This window comes from Neolamprologus brichardi, chromosome 17, assembly GCF_056152115.1.
Source record: "Neolamprologus brichardi isolate AB-2024 chromosome 17, ASM5615211v1, whole genome shotgun sequence".
Taxonomy (NCBI): domain Eukaryota; kingdom Metazoa; phylum Chordata; class Actinopteri; order Cichliformes; family Cichlidae; genus Neolamprologus; species Neolamprologus brichardi.
The window spans coordinates 5,547,303-5,568,603 of NC_142120.1; the positions used below are offsets into that span (position 1 = coordinate 5,547,303).

The window sequence follows — 21,301 nt, forward strand, 5'->3', positions numbered from 1 at the left end:
ACTTGCTTAGCACGTAACCGCATTAACACTGGGGTGGTAGAAAAAGAGAGCCGGAGAGACTCGGGACAGAAAATGGAGGCAATGAACAAATGTAAATGAGGAAAAAATAAAGCAAAGTTGAAAGGTGGTTTAGATAGTGAATGGAAAAGTAGAATAGAGGACGTTGGACAACATTTTAGAGAGAGTGTAGAAGGAAGAGCAGGAAGGTGAGATGATACCAAGTGTCGGGATATCGTAACTGTGAGAAATACAGTTAATTGTCAGGGATAATCAGGGACACTGCTGGCAGCTGTGCTTTAATGTAGCTGTTTCCAAAACTACTAAATGAATTTACTTTTCATCCATTTTCTTCTGAGTTGTGAGGGTGGATCCCAGAAGGTGAGAGTCAGCCTGGACAGGTCACCAGTCTGTCACAGGGCTAACACGTACAGACAGACAACCATTCACGCTCACTTTCACACCTGCGTGCAATTTAGAATTGCCAATTAACCTAACCCCATGTTTTTGGACTGTGGGAGGAGGAAGCTGGAGTACCCGTAGAGAACCCACGCAGACGCCAAGAGAACATGCAAACTGGATTTTCTGACCAAAAGTGCATACACCACTATGTTTCATAGTTGACTACAAATGAACAAAAAATGCGTTACTATACCCATGTTCATAGGAAATAAAACACTGAACTATAGAGCTCGACTGTCGATGGGGCTGATAAGTCGGCCAATATTGGATATTTGTCAGTATATTCTATCACCATTCATAAGGGCGTGTTAAGAAAGTTAAGAGATAGGTGATGATGTTACACAGTTTGTCCTACAGAGGTCACTCTGCAGTTTCCCTATTGAAAACATGTTTGAAATGCTGCAAACGCAACTGATTGCAGTAATCTGCAATTTGTTGTGACAATAAAACGTGATTATTTTTTAAAAATGAAATGTCACATTGTTGCATTTGAACTCCATAAGGTTCATAAATCCCTATGCATAGCAAACGTTAGGTGAATCTGTTTATTCTTTATGCATCTGAAAGGAAAAATAGGATTTTTTAAATTTATTTTTTTTAAATCACTAAATATTGGTGTCAATATCAGTTGGGCTCTGGTGAACTGGGAGCTTGGGTTTTGAAAAATATGGGAGCATATATTTAATGTTTTTTACAGCTAAGGAATAAAGCTGTGGACTAAAAACATTTGTGTAGAGGTATGCTAAGAATAGTAAAAGTTGCATTCGGGGACTATAAAGTGGTGAAAGGGTGGTAGGATGGCGACTAAGGGATAAAGAGAAAAATAAACTGTAGGAGGAAGGAATGCAGTTTTTACTCTGCCTGCCACTGATGGACTCAGGAGGACACGAGTGCCTCAGTTCTGCTGTGCCTGAAGGACAACTGAAGCTGTTTATTGCTAAATGACTTCTCTTGCCCACCTTTATCCCCCTTTCTCCGTCTCATTTTCTCTCTCCCTCTCTCTTTCTGTGGGATGGTTTGCCACATCAGCTGTTCTCAGACCACACTGAAATGACCCCTCAAGGAAATGTAATCCTCGTTTTGTGTGTGTGTTTGGACGTACACGCACACACACGCAAAATGCTTATGTGCTGTTTCACACATGGATTGTATTCTGCAAGTTCAACTTACACTGCCCTCTGTTGTCATTTTATTCAACTTTATAATAAAAGCCATAATATACACACACACACGTTTAATCTATCAGCAAACAGCTAGTGACTTGCTGCACCTTGTAAAGAGAATGTTTGACGGGCAAATATGGCTTATGTTTAAAGGCAGCATGTATTTTTTAATTTTTATTTTTTAAACACTTGCTTACTTTATTTAATAACCGAAAAAGTTTTATTTATTTATTTTTTCTGCCTAAGTTGGCCTCTCTGCAACATTACACAGTGAGGCTACCTTTGCTAGCTAGCATGATTATGTTACATTTTTAAAACTATATATGCAACTACTTTTTATCACTCTATCGAGCATGGTTGTGTTACACCTCCAACTGCATACTGAGGCTACTTTTTGCTAGCTAGCATGATTATGTTACATTTTTAAAACTATATAGCAATGCTACTTTTTATCACTCTATCGAGCGTGGTTGTGTTACACCTCCAACTGCATACTGAGGCTACTTTTTGCTAGCTAGCATGATTATGTTACATTTTTAAAACTATATAGCAATGCTACTTTTTATTAACCTGCGTGGTTATGCTGCATTTCCAAAACTATATATGCAACTACTTTTTATCACTGTATCGAGCATGGTTGTGTTACACCTCCAGCTGCATACTGAGGCTACTTTTTGCTAGCTAGCATGATTATGTTACATTTTTAAAACTATATAGCAATGCTACTTTTTATTAACCTGCGTGGTTATGCTGCATTTCCAAAACTATATATGCAACTACTTTTTATCACTGTATCGAGCATGGTTGTTTTACACCTCCAGCTGCAAACTGAGGCTACTTTTTGCTAGCTAGCATGATTAGGCTACACCTTTTAAACTATATAGCGCAGCTACTTTTTACTAGCTACCACGGTTATGCTACACCTATATGTAATATGAACTTGAACTCTCCTCAGTGCCTGTTCTTTGCTAGAGCTGATTGACTACAAAGGAACACATAATGAATAAAATTTTATACAATAACTCTGTTATTTTTGTCACATTAAGAGCTAGCTACTTAAAGAAGCATTTCCAAATTCTCTTCATTTCCTTATGACACCATAGCTTTTGATCATTAGCCAAAATTAATAAAATAAGATCAATGTTATGAGTCAGAGCGTCAATGGAAACAGTAAAATAATCACTTCTTATTATGTAGCCTTTTTTTGAGCACATGACAATACTTGAAAGTCCATTTAGAGCTTTGCAGGCTTATGGATCTCTTGAGTTTTGGTTTTACTTGCAGCTTTATAAAACCACCTCTTCTATCATCGAATTTTAAAACTGGATTTATTTAGTCGAGATGTGGCACAGGAAATCTTTAAAGGATATAATACATGACATGAAGACCTTGGCGATAAGTACATGCACAACAAATTTGACCCATTCAAGCCTGATCTCCCTTTCTAAGAACCTCATTTGTAATCAGCCTTTTACTTTGCCTGCAAGGTTGGAGCTGCAAATGTTTTGTTATGGCAATATTAGTTAGGTTGCCCATTTCTTTATTTACAGTTTAAAAATGACTTAGGCTTTGTGTGAGGTGTGAAATAGGCTCTGGCAAACACTCAAAATTTCTAAAAGCTGCAGCACTTTATAAAAAAATATTCTGAAAGACTAAACGGAAAATTTCAGACCCTTTCACTGTGCGCTGTGATACACAGACGCTCGGGCCAAATAGCTGCGAAACATCAATGTGAATCAAACGGCATTAGTTTTCTCAATGAGGGATCAATTTCACGGCTTGTCGAGCAAATTACAGCGAAATATGACAAATATTCCTGTAATAAAATATCTGCTTGATCTCCTTAGCTTGTGCTTTTATTCCCTTTCCCCTGTACTTTGTTGTTATCTAGTCACTTCAGGTTCACAGGACTTTTATCCACTTGCCAGTCTGACCTTCGCACTCCTTTTTCCCGGTTCCTTGTGATGATTTATACATAGTGTTTGAAGGCTGTTTTGTTCTTGCATTCATTTTCTTGGGGAGTAAGCGAAATGCATAAGTACCAACAAACCTATTAAAGACCAACTATTTAAAGGTACTTTTACTGTTGCTTTATGAGCCTTGGGCCATTTTGACTGTGTGCTTTTTCTTCTATTCCTCAGGACAACTATACATTTGCTCAGCCAGGCATCCAGAAAAAAGTCAAGGCCCTAGAGGAGCTAGTCAGCAGGATTGATGGTGAGTCATCTGCCTGGCTTCCATCCGTCCATTCATTCACTCACCCATCCATAAAGTACTTTCTGTTCACTGCTCTTCTGTTCCGATTTAATTTCTACTTACCTGGTCTTGATTTTCTGAAGTTATTTTCCTTTCCATTGCTTCCTATATTACCCACCTTTTTTACATTTAACATTTTCATGTAAAACACAAGAAATAAATAGAGTGTGTTCCACAATCATTCTATTTTTCTTTGTAAAAGTCAGCATATAAAGGACTGATCGAGCGACATTTTTGAAGCCTTATCATTAGCATTATAGCCTGGACCTGATCATTTTTCAGAGTGAGGGTAAGATGTTATCTCAGTTAGCAAGTTACAGCCACAGACTGGACATAAACACCTGCTAATTAAAAAAAACAAAACATACATTATGATAATTGAATTCACCAACACCAAAGCACAAACTTATGGGACCATCTGGACCTCACAGTAAGCCATCTTTATTCTGGTACCAAGCTGTAAACATCCTGTTTTCAAGCTCGAGGCCAGCCTTTTAACATTAGGAACCAGCCTCCAGGGGCCATTGGAGGACCTGCAGTTTCTTGCATTCAAGTGTTCAGCTCCAGAAGTTTCTGCTTGGGGAAAATGGAGGGAGAATATGAAGAAAATGTTGTTTATTATGTGTTTTCATCTGTTTTTCTTGTTTGTTTGCTTTTGGAAATGTATTGTTCTTATCTAGAAGCCGTTTCCAGTCCAGCCAGGGAAATCCTAACTTTGTATATTTATGTACATTTTATATATTAAGCCTATTGAGTATATTGGTTCTGCTTTCCCCCTCTAATAACATTAACCAAGTCATTAACTTCAAGTACCCTAGTAGGACTTTACTGTATGCATATAAATATCTGCTTGTTGCAGAGAGGAGGTGGAAGTGGGAGTAATTGGACTGATTTGACACTCTGCAAGGCACCGCAAATGTAAAATGAATAAAGAGAGAAAGCAAAAATAACTCAGCATGCCCTTAATGAGCCCACCCCCCAACTTTGAGTTAACACTTAAACTCTTTGTTTTTTAAAAGAACTGTATATATTACACACCAGCAAGTTACATTTGGTTTCACACCTTAATTCTTCCAGGCTTATTGTCACTTTCTAATGACATGACATGAGAATTGTCTCTCGCTAATTTTCATTCCACTCGGCTGTCTGGAAACGCGTACGTGCTAGTGACTAATAGCACAAACCAGAGGCCTGCTGAGGCCTGGAAGTTAATGTATGCACACCGAGTGTACTCATACGCAGCTCAGTGACATTTCACACACGCTCTCAACTCGGTGTTAATTAGCAAAGCTACTTTTCCCTCTCTGGTCCCATTGTCTTTTCCATTTTGTCCAAACAGTACACATGTCACCTGGTTTGAAATAGTTTTCCATCCAAACTTTGTCACTTAAAACTCGTGCGAGGTTTGCAGCAGCCCCACAATGCATTGTGCAAAACAAGGGCTTATCAAAGCAGGCTTTTGTACAATGGTCATGTTCCCGGCTAACCTTGGTGCCGTCCCACCGCCCTGTCAGCCGCTCTGTCAGCCACAGGGAGGGGAGGACTCATCCTCTGCATCCAAATGGATGGAGAGTGTGTGTTTGTGCGCGCGTGTTTGTGTGTGCGCAGGAATGTGAATGTCAGAAAAAGTTAGCGAGCAAATGCAGGCCTGTCTGTTTGCATGTGTGATTGTGACAGAAGAGGTCCGTTGAAGAGCATGCACGTACGACGGTTGGTGTGTGTTTAAAAAAAAAATTGTGCTTACACTTGTGTTTGTGTGTGCGTTTGAGTGAAATACACAGACACACACACGGGAAGGGAAAAAAGAAGAAGAAAAGTCCTCCACCTCATCCGCAGTCCACTTCACCCCACCACCACCACCCCACAACAGCGACGACATAAAAAAATGACTCGACATCTTTACTGTATCTTTTTCCATAAGTGCCCTGTCATCATAGTGGGGGCAGAGAAATTTTATACCTCGCTAGGTTGACATTACCAGCTCTAATGAGATCACAGATAGCTTTTATCTTGTGTTACGGGATTGTTTTTCGCCCTGCTGTTGACATACCATCTGTTTTGGGAACAATAGCCTCTCATCGTTTCCAAAATGACCTATCAGCGCTTATCAGATGCAGGTTTATCCAGAGTGGTGTGTATTTTGATAGTGGGGTGGGGTCTTGTCTTATCCTAGCCCAGTGGTTCCCAAACTTTTTTTGCTAGGCCCCCCTTTGTTTTACAAGAAAAATGTTCCCATGTGCAAAAGGGGCTTTTTCTGTCCCCGCCTTTCAGAATAAAAGCCTCAGATTGCTACATAGTTTGTTTGCTCCAGAAGAGGGAAAGGGAACTTAGTTAATACGCAACTGAAGAACATCTTACACAAATATGTTGAAGTAATTCATGTCAGATTTAAAACAAAATATTGTTTCTTTGATTTCATTAATTTGAAAATGGAAAATGTATTTTTCTTTTCAATTCAAGAAGGAACAAGTTTGTTGTTCATGTATTGAATAAATATTAATATAAATATTTTAGAATTTTTCTGCAATTAGAAAAAAGTTAGAAACACAAAGCAGAGTTCTCTAAAAAAAGAAACAAACCTTCATAGTTCATTAGAAGAAGACAAGCCTACATTTGTATGCAGCACTGTTATCGACTTAATCAGCCAGACCTCCTTTTTTAATCTTTTGCACAAAGAGGAGCACAGCTATCCACCCATCCTTTTTCTCTCACTTATCCTTATGTTAATTAAAATGAAATAGTTTGTATTAATGTCAGGTAAGAATAACTTTAAAGCAACACCTCTAAGAAAAAGATTCATTTTAGTGATGGAGATGATTGAAAGTTTTAGCGGCTTTGGATCTTGCAACTATAATGTTCACTATTAATGCTACTGTGAACTAATATCTTAGTGGATCCAATGGAGGTTAGATATTGTTCATAACTATATTTCAGACATATTTGAAGAACAATTTCAGTTAATAATTCACATTTTTACCACTCAAAGTATTTGAAAAACCATGTACTGACATTTAGAGGAATTTGCTGTATGTGGCTAACTCTAGTAGCTGCTAACATTAGCTAGTTCCTCACCAGGTGTCTATGCTAAATGCAGCTGCACTGCTCCCTTTGCGTGGGGTTATGCCAGTTTGCTCTCACATAACTGTCTGCCATTCTTTCTTATTGTGTGTCTTGCTAATTTTAAAACTAATTGCTTTGGCTTCAGAAACATCTGAGATCAAACAGTTAACTAGTGAGGGCAAGAATAATTAGTTACAGAGAGTGCAGTGTTTCATGACTTTCATAAGACAAACTGAGTAAACGGTAAGTCGGAATAAAATTACCTTCTCTTTTAAGCAGAAGAAGGCGGTGAAGTGACCAAAAAAAGTGAAATGGCAGTCGCTGAAGGAGAGGCAAGAATACTGTGATCAAACGACGTGTGTGTGTATGAGTGTGTGTGTGCATACTCTATTCCTGTGAGGTTTGTGTTTAATTACAGTGACACAAATTTAATCCCAGAGAGGAACAAATGGTTCTGGATTTGTGCCAGGAAGCCCCGGCCTGTCCTCAACATTTGGTCGATTTAGCGACGCTAATCTTTGGCGTTCACCCAAAGAAATCCCCAAAAATGTTATTTCAACATCATGACTGCATTCAGTATATTACAGACCTGGGCAGACATGGATATTAAAACCACTCAAATAATCTTTTTGTTCTCCATGCGCTTTATTTCTCACTCAGTACAGTATAAGCTCATATTGAACTTGACGTAGGGAGACCAAAAACAAACTGCAAGCGTTTGTTAAAAATCAAAGATGTTTATTACTTTGCTTCTTTACTTTGATTCGTGGAGTTGAAAGAGCTGTTGACATCGTTTCTAATCTTTTACTTCGAGACGCCTTCATTTCTCCCTCCGCCTGCCCGTCCCTCGGTCGCTCCTCCTCTGTAATTATCCTACTTTTAATAAGTGACGCTAACTCCCATTAGCCTTGCTTAACGCTAGCACATGTTCCTCCTCAAAAGAACAGCCAGTCTGTCAGCATGTAATGTTTTTCTGATCTCTTTATCGCTCCCTTATCTCTGTCTGTGTATTTGTTACATGCAAGTGCATTAGCGCGAGTTCATCAACATGCAAATTGCTAAAAGGTGAATTTATTTATGCAAATGAGGGGATGTACTTGCAGCATGCGTGCCTGACTTTAGTAGAAAGGCTGGTAGCTGCACTGTGAGGCTGTATTGCATAATGAGAAGCGAGGAAAGCTGTTCTCATATGTTTGGGGAAAAAAAATCTTTAGCTAATTTGGCTTTCTTGTGCGGTAGTTTTGTTTTAGTATTTTATGTTCCCAAGATTTAAATGTTTTTTTTAAACTGCAGCAGTATGTTTTCTTCCTTTTGTTTTCCCCGTCGTCAACCAAAGGCCCCCACCTCCCGTTTTTTTTTTGTACGCCTTATGTTCAGGCCAACTGTGATGCCATTTAACCTGATTTTTTTTCTTTTTGTTTGCTTGTTTGTTTCATATCTTCCCACACAGTCCTCCACAACCCCCAGATACTATCATTTGCAAGTTTTCTAACATTTTCTTTTTCAAGCAATTCACAGATTTCTTCACCACAGTCGTTTCAGACCCTTCTTATCCAAAGCCTTACCACCACGGTGCAAATCTGCTATCTCATTGGTCCCTTGTGTTTTCAACTTTTGAGGGCACAAGGTGGAATTTTTCATATTACGTGGCCTTTCTTTTATGTCAAATAAAAGGGAAAATAAAAGTCTGCTCTCGCTGTGCTTTGTGCTGATTGAACTTTTTCATTTTATAGAGCTGCGTCGTGCAGGAGAGCGTCAGAGTGTCTGTGTAACAGTTAAACAAATAAAGTGGGATTTGGGGAAGCTAGAGACACACACAACAGTCGAGATGTGTACACACAGCATGTCCGTCTAATTAGTTTACTCCCTGCAGAAGGAACCAAGCCTGCGTCTGAAGTAAATAAATCTTACCTCCTTTATACTTAGGTACAACTTCACTGCATGCCATTTTAAGATGAGATAAGATATGAGATACTTCAAGCCAGATTTGGGCAACTATTTTACATTTTTTAATTCTGTTACAGCAGTTAAAGTAATATTTAAAAAAAAATATTCATCTGTCCTTCTGGCAGCAGAGCTGAATCAGTCTGCTAGAGGAAGTGGGCCAGAGAGTGGTCAGGATTATCCGTGATGGATAACAGTCGTTTCAGTGACCTCCTCTCCACCACAGCTTTAAGTGTGCCAGTGTCACCTTAACTGCCAGTGTCACCTGCTCCAGTGCTGCTCCCCACAGCAGACCCAGTCCGCTGCATTTGCCTAACTGTTTTTTTCCCCAGCTTTTTTGTTTGCATCTGTTTGAGCGAATGATGCCACCCGAGCAGAGTTTACTAGTGAGAAGCCCGTCACTCTTAATTTGAAAGTTCAGTTGATGCCTTTCAGTCCTCTTTGTGTTTTCCTCACTGTCTGGGCAGGTTGCTATTCTGGCAGTTCCTCATATGATTCAGTTATCTCTCTCTCTTTCTATCTCTCTATCCTGGGTCCGCAGTTGGCAACAGTAGCTCAGGGATACTCTAACCAGAACCTGCAGCAGGTAAAGAGTGGGTCATGTACAGCTATGCCAAGCCCACTGAGGCTACAGAGTGGAGCAGGGACTACTTTTGGCAGCTGCAGTCCAAGATGGTGGAGTTGGAGTTAATCCACAGGATGAGAGACTCACTGGAGAGGCAGCTAATTAGATTGCTAAGTTATTTATTTGTCACAAAGTACTTGGCAGCCTTATAAAGGCTTATAAACATAAAAAATTCATGCATCCATCCCTGCTGCTTGGCAGGTACAGACAGTGACAAATGCTGACTAGTCGGCAGGATCGCGGTTATGAAAAATGAAAAGCTACACTGTAAATACGCTAGGTACGCATCAAATAAAAGACGAGCAAATTCAAAATAAAACGGCTGTTTTAGAAAAAATGAAGACGGCAAGAAGCTAAAAGAAAGAAATAAAAGGGGGAGGAGGAGAGGATAAAGAGAACGTGCGAGTGTAATTACTTTTTATACCAAGCAAGGAAGAATTGGCCTCATCAGCAGAATCCGAGGAGCTTCTCACTAGTTACTGTACGACCTCTGACCTTCTACTGACCTTCTACTGTCCGACAGCCACAGGCTACGGTCTGCCGTGGAGAGCAGACTAGCCTGCTCTGTGGCCTCCGTCCTAAACTTTAACCAGCAGTTGGAGGGAAGACAAGACTCATCAGTCAATCAGTGTCTATGAGACATGTCATGCTCAACCTCCCCGAGCCCTTCTAACAACCCTGCCCAGTATGCGGAGCGCTGTGTGCCAGCCAGACAGCTAAAAAGTCACGAGTTTAAGCGTCTCACTTCTGGGTTTTTTTCCCCTCTATCATTTACAGTCCCACCCCACCACGATATCATTTCATGACAAACGACTCCTCCTTCCCACCACTCCCCCACCCCCACCGCGCACCTCTTCCCCTTTGTGTTTGGTGAAGCCGCTAATATTAGGCAGAGCAAGTTCATTAGTGTAATTTAACATTGTCTAAAGTTGTTCCACTCTCTCCCTTTCTGTTTGGCAGCTAGCTCAGATCTGCCACCGTGATGCATTTGCCGTTAATGAGCTAGCCTTGTTTATGCTTTTACAGCAGCATGTGATAATTAAACTGCAGAGAGGAGTGTGAAATAATAGCTTTGTGTTTACTTTGCGCCTTTGCTCGTGTGGTGGAGTGTGTGCATTTCTGTTAGACATGTACGGAAGCAGAGGAAGACATGTGCCAATCAAGTGCTGGAGATCAACAACGTATGTGGTATCTTGTCTATAAGGTTTTGCCAATTAAAGGTTAAAAGATGAATTTGTGTGTGTGTGTTTGTGCGCTTGTGCATGCCAGTCAGCCCTGATTAAGAGCCCAGAGTGTCAGGGAAAAGGATGGGATAGTTCCTCGCTAACTGTTTTTTTTCCTTCATAGATTCCCTGACAGCTCTGTAATTACAGCTCTATTATGAAGTGTGTGTGTCTAGGAGAATGAGTGTCATGGGTTTGATGACTGTGGAACAGGGAGTCGCTGAATATTGAGTGGTATTTTTAATCTTTTGTTATGTAAAGGCGCATTAAACAAACATTTATCAAGAGCAGAGGAAGGAACAAAGGCAGCCATTCTCACAGTCACTCCCTCACACACGGTGAGCTCTTTTTTTTTTTTAAACAGACGTTTCCGTGTCTCATCCATTTTTCCCTGTGAGCGTCGGTGCCAGCGTGTGGCGCCATGACACTGACACCGCAACCGCATATTGAGAACGTGTTGAGATGCCAGATGCAACATATGGTCTGTTTTTTTGTTTGGTGGTTGGAGACATGAGCTGAACCAATTGTAGGAAGGAAGAAAGAAAACGTTGTTTTAAGGGTACGAGGAGTCGCCGAGTTGGCGCCTGTTGTTCAGCTGTTTGTCGATGGGAACTGAGCAGCAGTGATGCCACAAGAGTTAAAATAATAGAGGAAATTAGAATCCAGCTTACATAAAATACAGGTCTGTTTCTTCATTACAGCAGACGTTTCTGCTGCTTTGAGATTGCTTTATAGTACGTCGCCTGCTGTGCTCCTTCACAGAAATACGGCGTAAACAGCAGCTACTACGATAGGTCCGTTTGGTAGCAATGTACCGTGTAAGCACAGTTTATTGATTGGGGCAAGGATGATGCAATTCAGACACACTGGCACACAAGTTTAAATGCAAAAAACCCACAAAAACACAACTTTGCCCACTACAGCGTGCGCTCTGTGGGGATTTAATGCAGGAGTAAAAGTCTTTTAAAGCCTTGGCCTCAGGGCAGCAACCAAAAAGGGAATAAAAAGCTGAGGTGTTGTCAGACGGTTCCTATGTTTTCATGATTTTGCATCATTGCTAACTGCCTCTTTCACTGTATTTACCTGCATGCAGCCAAACTCTGCTCAAACACGATTGGTCGGTGGAACTTAGCGGAATTGCAGATTACAGACGGAAACCCGAGCCAAGAGTTTTGCCTCCTGCCTACAGATACTGTATCTGCACATCTATATGCACATAGAAATATACTGAGTTAACGCCACATGCACTCTAATTGTGCTAGACATCACTGCAGTCACCCCCCATAATTCCAAAGGAGCACACTATTTAAATCTCTGGGAAAACAAAACACAAACACTGATTCAAAAGCTTTGACCGTTTCTGTAATTTTCTATCTCTGCAGTAAAATAAACACCACTGATGCAGAGAGGTCAATCTGATGGTATAAAGCTCAACAGGAAGTTGAACCCCATCTTTAGAAATCCACTGAAATGAAACATTTTTGAGGACAAAGTGTCTTTCGACAAGGTTAAGGTCACATTTGACATTTGCGTTATTCAGATTGACTTGGGTTAGAAGTCAGCATAATACATTTTTAATCAGTTCCTGCTCAAAGCAGTCGTGTCAAAGAAATAATTACTACACGCCCTATACGTTACATACATCCATGCCTCGGCTCCTCACCTCTGGATGCCATTGACCTACTTTATATGCATTTCATTCCTCGGCGCAGCGGCCTGCAATTGCTTTAGAGGGTTGTTTAACAATACAATTATACTTCCATTTTTCATCCTGGTTTAGCTTTTCTGAGACAGTTTTGATAGCTCTGTAATTACATCTCTGTTATGAGGGAAAGGCTGTGCGTGTGATAGTGACTGCAGCAGTAATTAACAGAGAAGGGAGTTCTGAAGGAATCTGTCTAGCTACATACTTGTTACTGTCACCTTTACCATAGCTAGAGTATTTTTTTCTTTGTCGCTCCATGCTGTTTTGCTTTTGTCTTTACACAGAAAACTGATGGAAAAAGTTCAAATATATATTTTTTTATTTTTATTATTTTGTCAGAATCTGTGCACCGCCACATGCAGCAGTACGAGGTGGAGTACCTGCAGTTTGCCTTTCGCTGGATGAACAACCTCCTGATGAGAGAGTTGCCATTACGATGCACAATCAGACTGTGGGACACCTACCAGGTACAACCGCACGCACAACAAAGTTGCTGTTACTCTGCTTTCTTTTTGTTTTCACTTTATTTGTATGCGTTTGGTTTGCAAGTTTTCAAAAACTTGATAATCTCTTACTGTTTTGATATCAATTACATCTCAGCCAGAGCAGTATGATGCACCATTATATCGACGTTCTTCTTTTAACATTACAGATTTTCTCCATGGTGTTCTTGATTATACAGGGCTGGTTGTACAGCTTTACTTTGATGCTTGAGCCCACCGCACAGTCTTGCTAGTAAAAGTTTACACTTCAGTTTGACAGAGGGGTGTTATTTGTTCATGACAGAAATGTTTAAAAGTGGGAATAATAAACATTCCTGAAGCATCTGGCGAAGAAATCTCCATGTGTGAGACAAAAGTTTTACCTGAGTTAACTTATGGCTCAAGTTTTCACAGTTAAAGCTTGATGTCAGACTGTGAGAGACAATCTTAATCTCCTTCAAACAAATCGTGACTTTTTTTTTTTGTGACATTTACACTGAGCTTATAAGCCAGCTTGTAGAGTCAGAGACACATTTTTAACCTTGATCGGAATGGTTGAAAACCCCCATAATACCTCCTTATATGTGTATGTACATCTATGTGTATTTCTAATCCACAGATGTAAATTAGCCCAATGCACATTTATTAAAGAAAGGCCTTAAAAAGTCTAAAATTGGCTTAAATTTACATAAGATTTATAAAATTTTCACAATCACCAGACTATTGTTTCTATATCTTATATAACAGGAGTTATGTGTAATCTCAATATTATAGCCATAATGTTTTTGCATCCACAGTATAATTTAGAAGGCTGTAGAAGCAGAGCAGCCAGTAACAGTTAACCTCGACCCCACATACAGCGATTAAGGATTCAGCATATTGAATATAACTGTTCGGATATTTAATATAAAAGAAGGAAAAAAAACAATGTTTGTTTGTTTGGTTTTTAAGTTGTAACATTTGCTTCTTTATAGATTCCACTACTGCTTTTATATGTGAAAAAAATATTAAACCTACATTAGCTAATGTAGGTTTAATATAATGTAGACTTCCCAACATTTATACCTAGCATGGGATCAAATGAAGAGGCTTGCAGTGCACAGATGGTCTTAAAGAAGAGCAAGGCTTTACTAGTCGGCCTTCAGTCGTTAGTCTGTGAAAATGGAAAGATACAAGATCAACCTTGTGAAAAATTATGAAATGTTTCAAAAGCAAACTGCACTTTAAGTCTAATAATCTTTCTACATTATATAAATACATGTAGAAAATGTTCTTAAACCCAAATAAATATGTACATTTGACCTTTACTATTATTATAACTGGTACCAGTTTACTTACATGGGCATAACACTTTTTTTTTTTTTTACCATTTAGATACTGAATTTAATTTAAAATATCATTTTAAAGTCTTAAAATTAAATTGAACGTCTTCATACCCGTAGACTCCCTGAGAGAGTGTAATACTTGTTAGGTTACATGAGAAGTGTCGAGGGAAAAGGAATGAAAACCAAGTTTGAAATAAACTTCTCCCAGTGATGGCTCCGTGCCAGGCCTTTACAAAAACACGTACACGCATCTTTGTTGCTGTCGTCTTGCAGTCACAGCGTCTGGCCTGTTGTTATTCCTGCTGCCTGTTCTCAGCGTCACCATGACTCAGAGTTTCTGTCTCTCTTTTCCTTACGTATTGTTCTTATCTTCCATTACTGCTGAAAATGCTGATGTTTCTCGTCACATAACCTTTAGCTCGTGTCATTTGTGTTTGCGTCACTGGAAAAACAGACTGCAAGTCTTGCGAGTCTAAATCAGACATTTTTCATAAATCTGAAGTATTTTGCTGTGTGAAATGTAGAATGTAGTAAAGTGAATGAAATTCACTTCTAATGTTTGTGACTGAGCCAAAATATAAACTTGATCAACTAACGATTTCACTTAAAAGGAGAAGTACGTAGAAAGGAGAGAGAAAGCAAATTTAGAAGGGAAAGTGAAGGAGTAAAGTCTGCAGAAAGATTCAGATTGACTGCAGTAAAAATAGAAGCGTACAAGAACAGAATTAATCGGGAACTAAAACAGAAAAGTTAAACATGGGCATGTTGCAGCTGAAGTACATAGTTCATTGCCAACAAGCCATAGCTAGTAGTAAACAAATATGGTCAAAATCTGTATGAGCTCTGACTTTGGGGAGTATAACATAGATCGCAGCTGGCACACAAAAGGGACATGGCAGAAGCATGTTTGTGCTGTGCTTGAATTAAAACACCTTCTGGGTATTTGAGGTCCACAGTGAATCCGATTTGTCCTTTCCATAAAAAAAGTCTGTGTTGTTGTTTATCCAATCTTCTCCAATGAATGTCTAGTTATATATTTTAATCACTCACAGTTCACTGTGTGAAAGAGGAATTGTGATAGAAGTAATAGCTAATGAGTCCAAATTGTAACGTTGTAGAGAAACACAATAAGCTAAAAGTAATCCAAGGAAGGGGCGAACCGGAGGAGCTACAGATTAACAAAGGAAAGGGAGTGATATTTCTATACAAATGTGCATGTATAGAAATATCGCTCCCTTTCCTTTGTTAAGGATAAGGATTAGTGGATACATGTGGGAATGTGACAAAGTCTAAACAGTAAAGTAAAGCAAGCCACAACTACCAAAGTAAAACAGCAAATAGCCCACAAGACAACCAATAGGGACTAATAAGTCCTCCATAAACAGTAACTGGAACCTAAATATAACAAGAACGAAAGGCTCAAGTTACTAGAATCTAAAGAAAATACAACCTCGACCTAACAATAATCAAACATTATGTGTGTAGAATCAGAACAAAATCAAACCAAACAAATTTCATAACAATAAATAAGAAACCAGAACGCTGCAAAAGCCTATGCAGTCTATGCAAAAGCCAAATTTTTGTACCGTTATAGAAATGGTAACATCAACAAAACATCAAATCAAAATTCAAAATCAAAATTTATTTATATAGCACATTTAAAAACAACAGTTTTGATCAAAGTGCTTCACAAATTAAAAAAAAATAAAGTAAAAATAAAATAAGACAAATACAACGCAAGACGAGACAAACATAGAAACCAACCAAATGATAATCAAACTATCTTACATCAAAGCCAGAGTAAAAAGATTAGTCTTTAAACGAGATTTAAAAGACTGAACAGTCTCAGAAGAGCGAATGGCAATAGGGAGGTTGTTCCACAGTCTAGGAGCTACAATAGCAAAGGCACGGTCGCCTCTGGTTTTCAACCTAGACTTAGGTTGCATTAAGAGCATCTGGTTAGAAGATCTTAGTGCTTTTATAGGATTATACAAATGAAGAAGATCTGTTAAATAGCTAGGGGCAGTGTTATTTAAGATTTTATAAGTGAATAAAAGAATTTTAAAATCAATGCGAAATTTCACAGGGAGCCAGTGTAACTTGGTTAAAACTGGAGTCATATGGTCATGAAAACATGTGAAGTCAGAAAAGAGATTGTGAAGTGTAGAAGTTAAATATATAAATAAATATAGACGGGAAATTATTAAATGGACAACACCCAAATCCAATCCAGTAACAGGTGTTCTTGAAACATTTATCATGTCATTAGGTGAAAAGAATAATAGCAATTTGGCAGTATTCCTCATAAAAAAGCAGCATTTCAATACAAAGCTGACATGTTGCATTTTAGCATTGAATCCAAAATGAATCCCTGATTCTTAGCACTGTCATGAAGGGTTAATGTCATTGGGCTTAAGCATCTCATTATACTCACTGGTCTGGTTGGGAACCCAAACCAATCACTATTTGTATTTAGCTGAAGAATGTTTTTGGAAATTGAGTATTTCAGATTACTTGAGGGACCTGAAGATTTATGTAATTCCTCCAAAATTATCTTCATAGAGAGGTATGTTTGTGTGTTGTCCACATAGAAGTAGAAGGCAACATTATGCTTGCGGGGAAATGAAACCTATAGGGAACAATGGAACTGCCCAGTGCAGAACAACAGCAGTCATTACCTGCTTCAACCCAAAACTGTGTAATTGGAGACTAAAGACGGGCAGCCGAACGATATCAAAGACTCCAGTCTCAGCCTGTCAATAGGGAAGCAAGAGGTAGGAAAGGCGGGGGCCGGGAGGTTAGCAGCAATCAAATTTCAAAATAAGGTTGCCCATCATTAAATCGATTGCGGATGGCAGTGTCTTCTCACGAAGCTAAAAAAATAAAAATACAACATGCTGAAATGAGCCACAGAATATACTTGAACATAAAATCTGTGTGTAGGCAATGCTGTCTGTGCTATGCTCTGGACTACTCTAATTAACTATTTGAAAAATAACAAACTAAAGACCATCTTTTTCGAGCTATAGGAGCAGACCCAGCTCTACTATATTAAGGTCTGTATTATATAATGTCTGCATGGTGTCCATAGTAACAAGCAGTTACTTTTTATCATGTATCTCTAGTTAAGAGCTGAGTGACTGTTTTGGAGAACAGAAAATACTGCTGTCTTCTCTCTATAATCCACTGAGAGAATCATAAACTACGTGTGTCCCACAGAAAAATTGCCCTGGCATTTAGTCATAACTCATGTCTCATGTCCTGAATGCTGTTTACACAGTGATGTCACAGTAGTGACTACACTGATAGTTAGCACCGCAGGGCAGCCTCAGTTTAGGTTTTGATATTCTTTGTTACAAATTATCTGTCGCACATACCAAATGGAAGACGATGCTTCCACAAGCCTTACATAACATTTAAAACTCTATGAAAACAAAAATCTATGAGTTGTGTTTGTTTAGTAGCCATACAGCCAAATGAAAGCACTCAGTTGCTGTAGCAGTCCCTTTAACCTTTAATCAGATATCAATGAAGTAGATGTATAACTGTATTTCATATAATTACTTTTCCAACACTACATACAGTCATAGTGTACCACTACAAGTTTGATCTGATATTCAAGAGTGTTGGTGGCAGCTATTGTGGACCTGAGCATCGAGCCTAAAGCCGGGACTAGGACTGGGCTCCAGAGGTCTGGTAATGTCACTTGTTTCAAACTTGACAGTTTGGGAATGTAGTCGTCACCAAAACCCAGAGTCAGTTCAGATGGTGTGAGCGTCTGACACGGATGGCTCTTGGTCACTTCGCTGTAGTGGTGGGAGACCCTTGTTTTTCCCTGAAAGGAGCTGGAGGATGTACCTGCAGCTAGGGAGAAGGGTGTGCAGGCCACTTTGCTTAGACTGCTGTTGCAGCACTGAACCATAGAGAACAGGCAGGATTCATTATAGCTTGAGTTTAAAAAACAAAACAAAAAAAGCACAAAAACCAGGAAGTTTAGTGAGACATTATGCAGTGCAACTAGAACCCCTAAAAAACAAAACAAAAATTATATATTTAGTTTATACCTCAGACAGTTGGCAAAAACACACTATAATAGTTCAACCTGAAATCTACATTGAGGTCTGGCATACACATCGTAATTAAATATCAGCTGTGTGTAGCAGTCTACCAACACCTGTGGCAGACTATACAACGGTGTTAAAATAAAGGCAAAACCCACATGCAGGATAGAAAAATGCAAGTATAAAACAATGCTAAGTAGAAGGCACAACCATAAGTTGTAATAAAATTCTAATAATTTTTGCGAAATAGAAGATTGAAATATAGAAACTCTTAAGTGACCCTACTCTGAAACAAAAGAGGACTACAAAGAGCCATTGAGTCAATAGCTTGTAGAACCACCTCGTTGTTGTTTTTCCCGGCATTTGTCTGTACACAACTCTCTTAAAGTCCTGCCACAACATTTCACTCAGGTTGTGGTCTGGACTTCGACTCAACCATTGCAACTCTTTGATTCTTTGCTTTTTCAGTCATTCTGTTGTAGATTTGCTGCTGTGCTTGGGATCATTGTCCTGTTGCATGACCCCATTTCAGCCAAGCTTTAGCTGTCGGACAGATGGCCTCACATTTGGCTTCTTGAATATTTTGGTGTACATGGTCAACTCCCTGAGGGGAAGGTGCCCAGGTCCTGTGGCAGCACAAAAATGTTTGTGATGATATTCTGTGTTTGGTTTTTGCCAATCATGGAACTGTGCATTATGGTCATCTGCACTTTGGTTTTGACTGCCCAAAGGACATCATTCCACAAGTCTGATTGTCTGATTGACGAGTCTGCATTGCTAAGGCGTCTAGCAGACGCTTTTCTAGAGGTGCTCACCAGTGATAATTCTAATTATGCGTTCATTTGATGAGCAGTATCTGGCTTCGACTTACCCTATTAATTCTTATGGAAGCAATGAGAATGTACTTTGTGTTTCGCAGGAATGCATAGACTGTAGCTCAGGAGGTAGAGCAGGTCATCTGTTGATTGGAAAGTTGGTGGTTCGATCCCGGGCTTCCTCTCGTCTGCATCCCAAGTATCCTTGGGCAAGTTGCTCAGCGATGCATCCATCAGTAAGCACTTAAAAGCATAGAAGACGGTGAATGAGTGAATCTAGCATGTTGTATAGAGCGCTTTGAGTACTCCGGGAGAGTAGAAAAGTGCTATATAAGTCCAGTTACCATAGAGTGCTATGAAATATATCTTTTTTATATGACTGCACGTGTTTGGTCCACCTCAAGTTGAGCAGTGAATGACTAAACAGTGTTGTTGCTTTGTCGTGATTTGACAGCAACGCTGGTACACATTGTACTTGTAATGCATCCTCTAAATATTTGATGTTTTACAATGTCGTTTGGACGGCACCCTCGACACACAAGGCACACTACCTTTTGATGAAGCACACAAACTCACATCCACCTCGTCTTGGCAGGCTCGGTCACAGTCCCTCACCTCCAGTCCTGACCTGGTAGGGGAATTAGGCCATTTCCACTCATGAAACTTTCAGAGGAGCTGACAGCAAAGCACAGAGCTCTTCTTATCTGTTCGACTCTCTGCTAGTCTCTGTTGTCCTTTTTAAAACTTTTTCATTGCATTGCTTTTCTTTCACGCGCCCCTTATGCCCTTTCTTCTTGTCATCTCTCTTCTCATCTCCCAGTTTACTCTTGCTCTTCTTCATCACACTTGCCCTCAAACTATTTTTCGGTGTGTTTACCTTTACATGTAGTTTTGACCTTTTCCTGTTTGCTTAACAGACAGCTGATAGTTTAGTGGTTGTAGAAACCTCTTTACAGCACAACCACATGCATTATTTAGTAATGTCTAGAAGATTGTTTTGTAAAAAGGCTCCTTAATTCATGTTCTTGACTTATAACGAAAAAACTAGTGTGTTTGGGTTTCTCCCAAATGCTGATATTAAACAGAAAGACCTTACCCTTTGCCACTGAGCCTCAGTATATGTGTGTATGCGCGCCTGTGCGGGTGTCTTCCAGGGGAGATTTTAACCTGAGTGTTGTAATGTCTCTGTTGTAGTCCTCTCTCTGCGGTGTGGCCATCTGTTCAGTAGTGTGATCCAACACAACACAGCGCTTCCTCTTTCTTTGCGTCTCGTGTCATCTCTCTGTCTGCAGACTCTTCTCAGCATTCGTTTGTTCTCGTCTCTTCTTTTTTTTGTCTATTTTGCCCTCAGCCTGCTTTTCCTCTTTTTCTCTCCGAGACTTGTTTTTCCCCCTCATTTGTCTCTATTGATCTTTGAAAGAGGGAGAAAGGCACAAACCAAGAGAAGGACACAAGATATAGAGCGAAACACGCTCACATGCACAGACTGCTCTTCCCTTGGCCGAAAAACGGGCAAACAGACAGACAGACAGGGACCAAATTATCCCTGTTGCGTGGAGCATGAAATTAGCAAGTAGCTCAGTGTGGCAGCATTAGCATGGCTGTTAAAGGGATACCATGACATTTTGGGTTTCTGAAACATGGCGCTTTTTCCATATGAATGGTTGAATTTACCAAGCAGGGAGCTGTTTACCTTTGTTTAAAACCACTGGGTAAGATCTAACCAATTGTATGGATTGCTAGTGGAAATAAATGTGGTAATTTACTGCAACATAGGTCAGAACATTAGCTCAGATTAAGGTTAAAACCACAGACCAAATTAGTCAAATGCACACAGGAGTAGTCGGCTTCTTCAGAGATGTTGAATTTTTTTGCTTTGATCTCCTTTTTAATACAGCTTTTACATTCATTAGCGGTCGAAGGAACTAAGTAGCCGACTATTATTGAAGTAGTGAGGCACAGTTTTTAATTTTGTGCTGCTTTATAGTTTCACTTCACTACATTTCATGGAAAGTTTACTTTTTTAAGAGCTAAAGTGATTGATTGATAGATAACACAACAGAAAATATATAAAAAAGATAAACTAGGAGATTTGGATGGATGTACTACATCACTTTCTGATAATTTTGAGGAAATTAAATTTCATTTAATTGACAGCAACTAGTAAACAATGCTAAACGTTG

At 39.4% G+C, this 21,301-nt stretch overlaps 1 protein-coding gene across 3 annotated transcripts in view; it reads left to right on the plus strand.

Moving 5' to 3' along the window:
- Positions 1 to 21,301, plus strand: part of tbc1d22a (TBC1 domain family, member 22a) — a 172,056-nt gene that overhangs the window by 113,024 nt on the left and 37,731 nt on the right. For all 3 annotated transcript variants that reach the window (XM_087830307.1, XM_006780559.3, XM_006780558.3), the window contains 2 exons: positions 3,764 to 3,839; positions 12,775 to 12,902. In XM_087830307.1, coding sequence (XP_087686433.1) covers positions 3,764 to 3,839; positions 12,775 to 12,902 — 204 coding nt within the window. The remainder of the gene's footprint in view (positions 1 to 3,763; positions 3,840 to 12,774; positions 12,903 to 21,301) is intronic.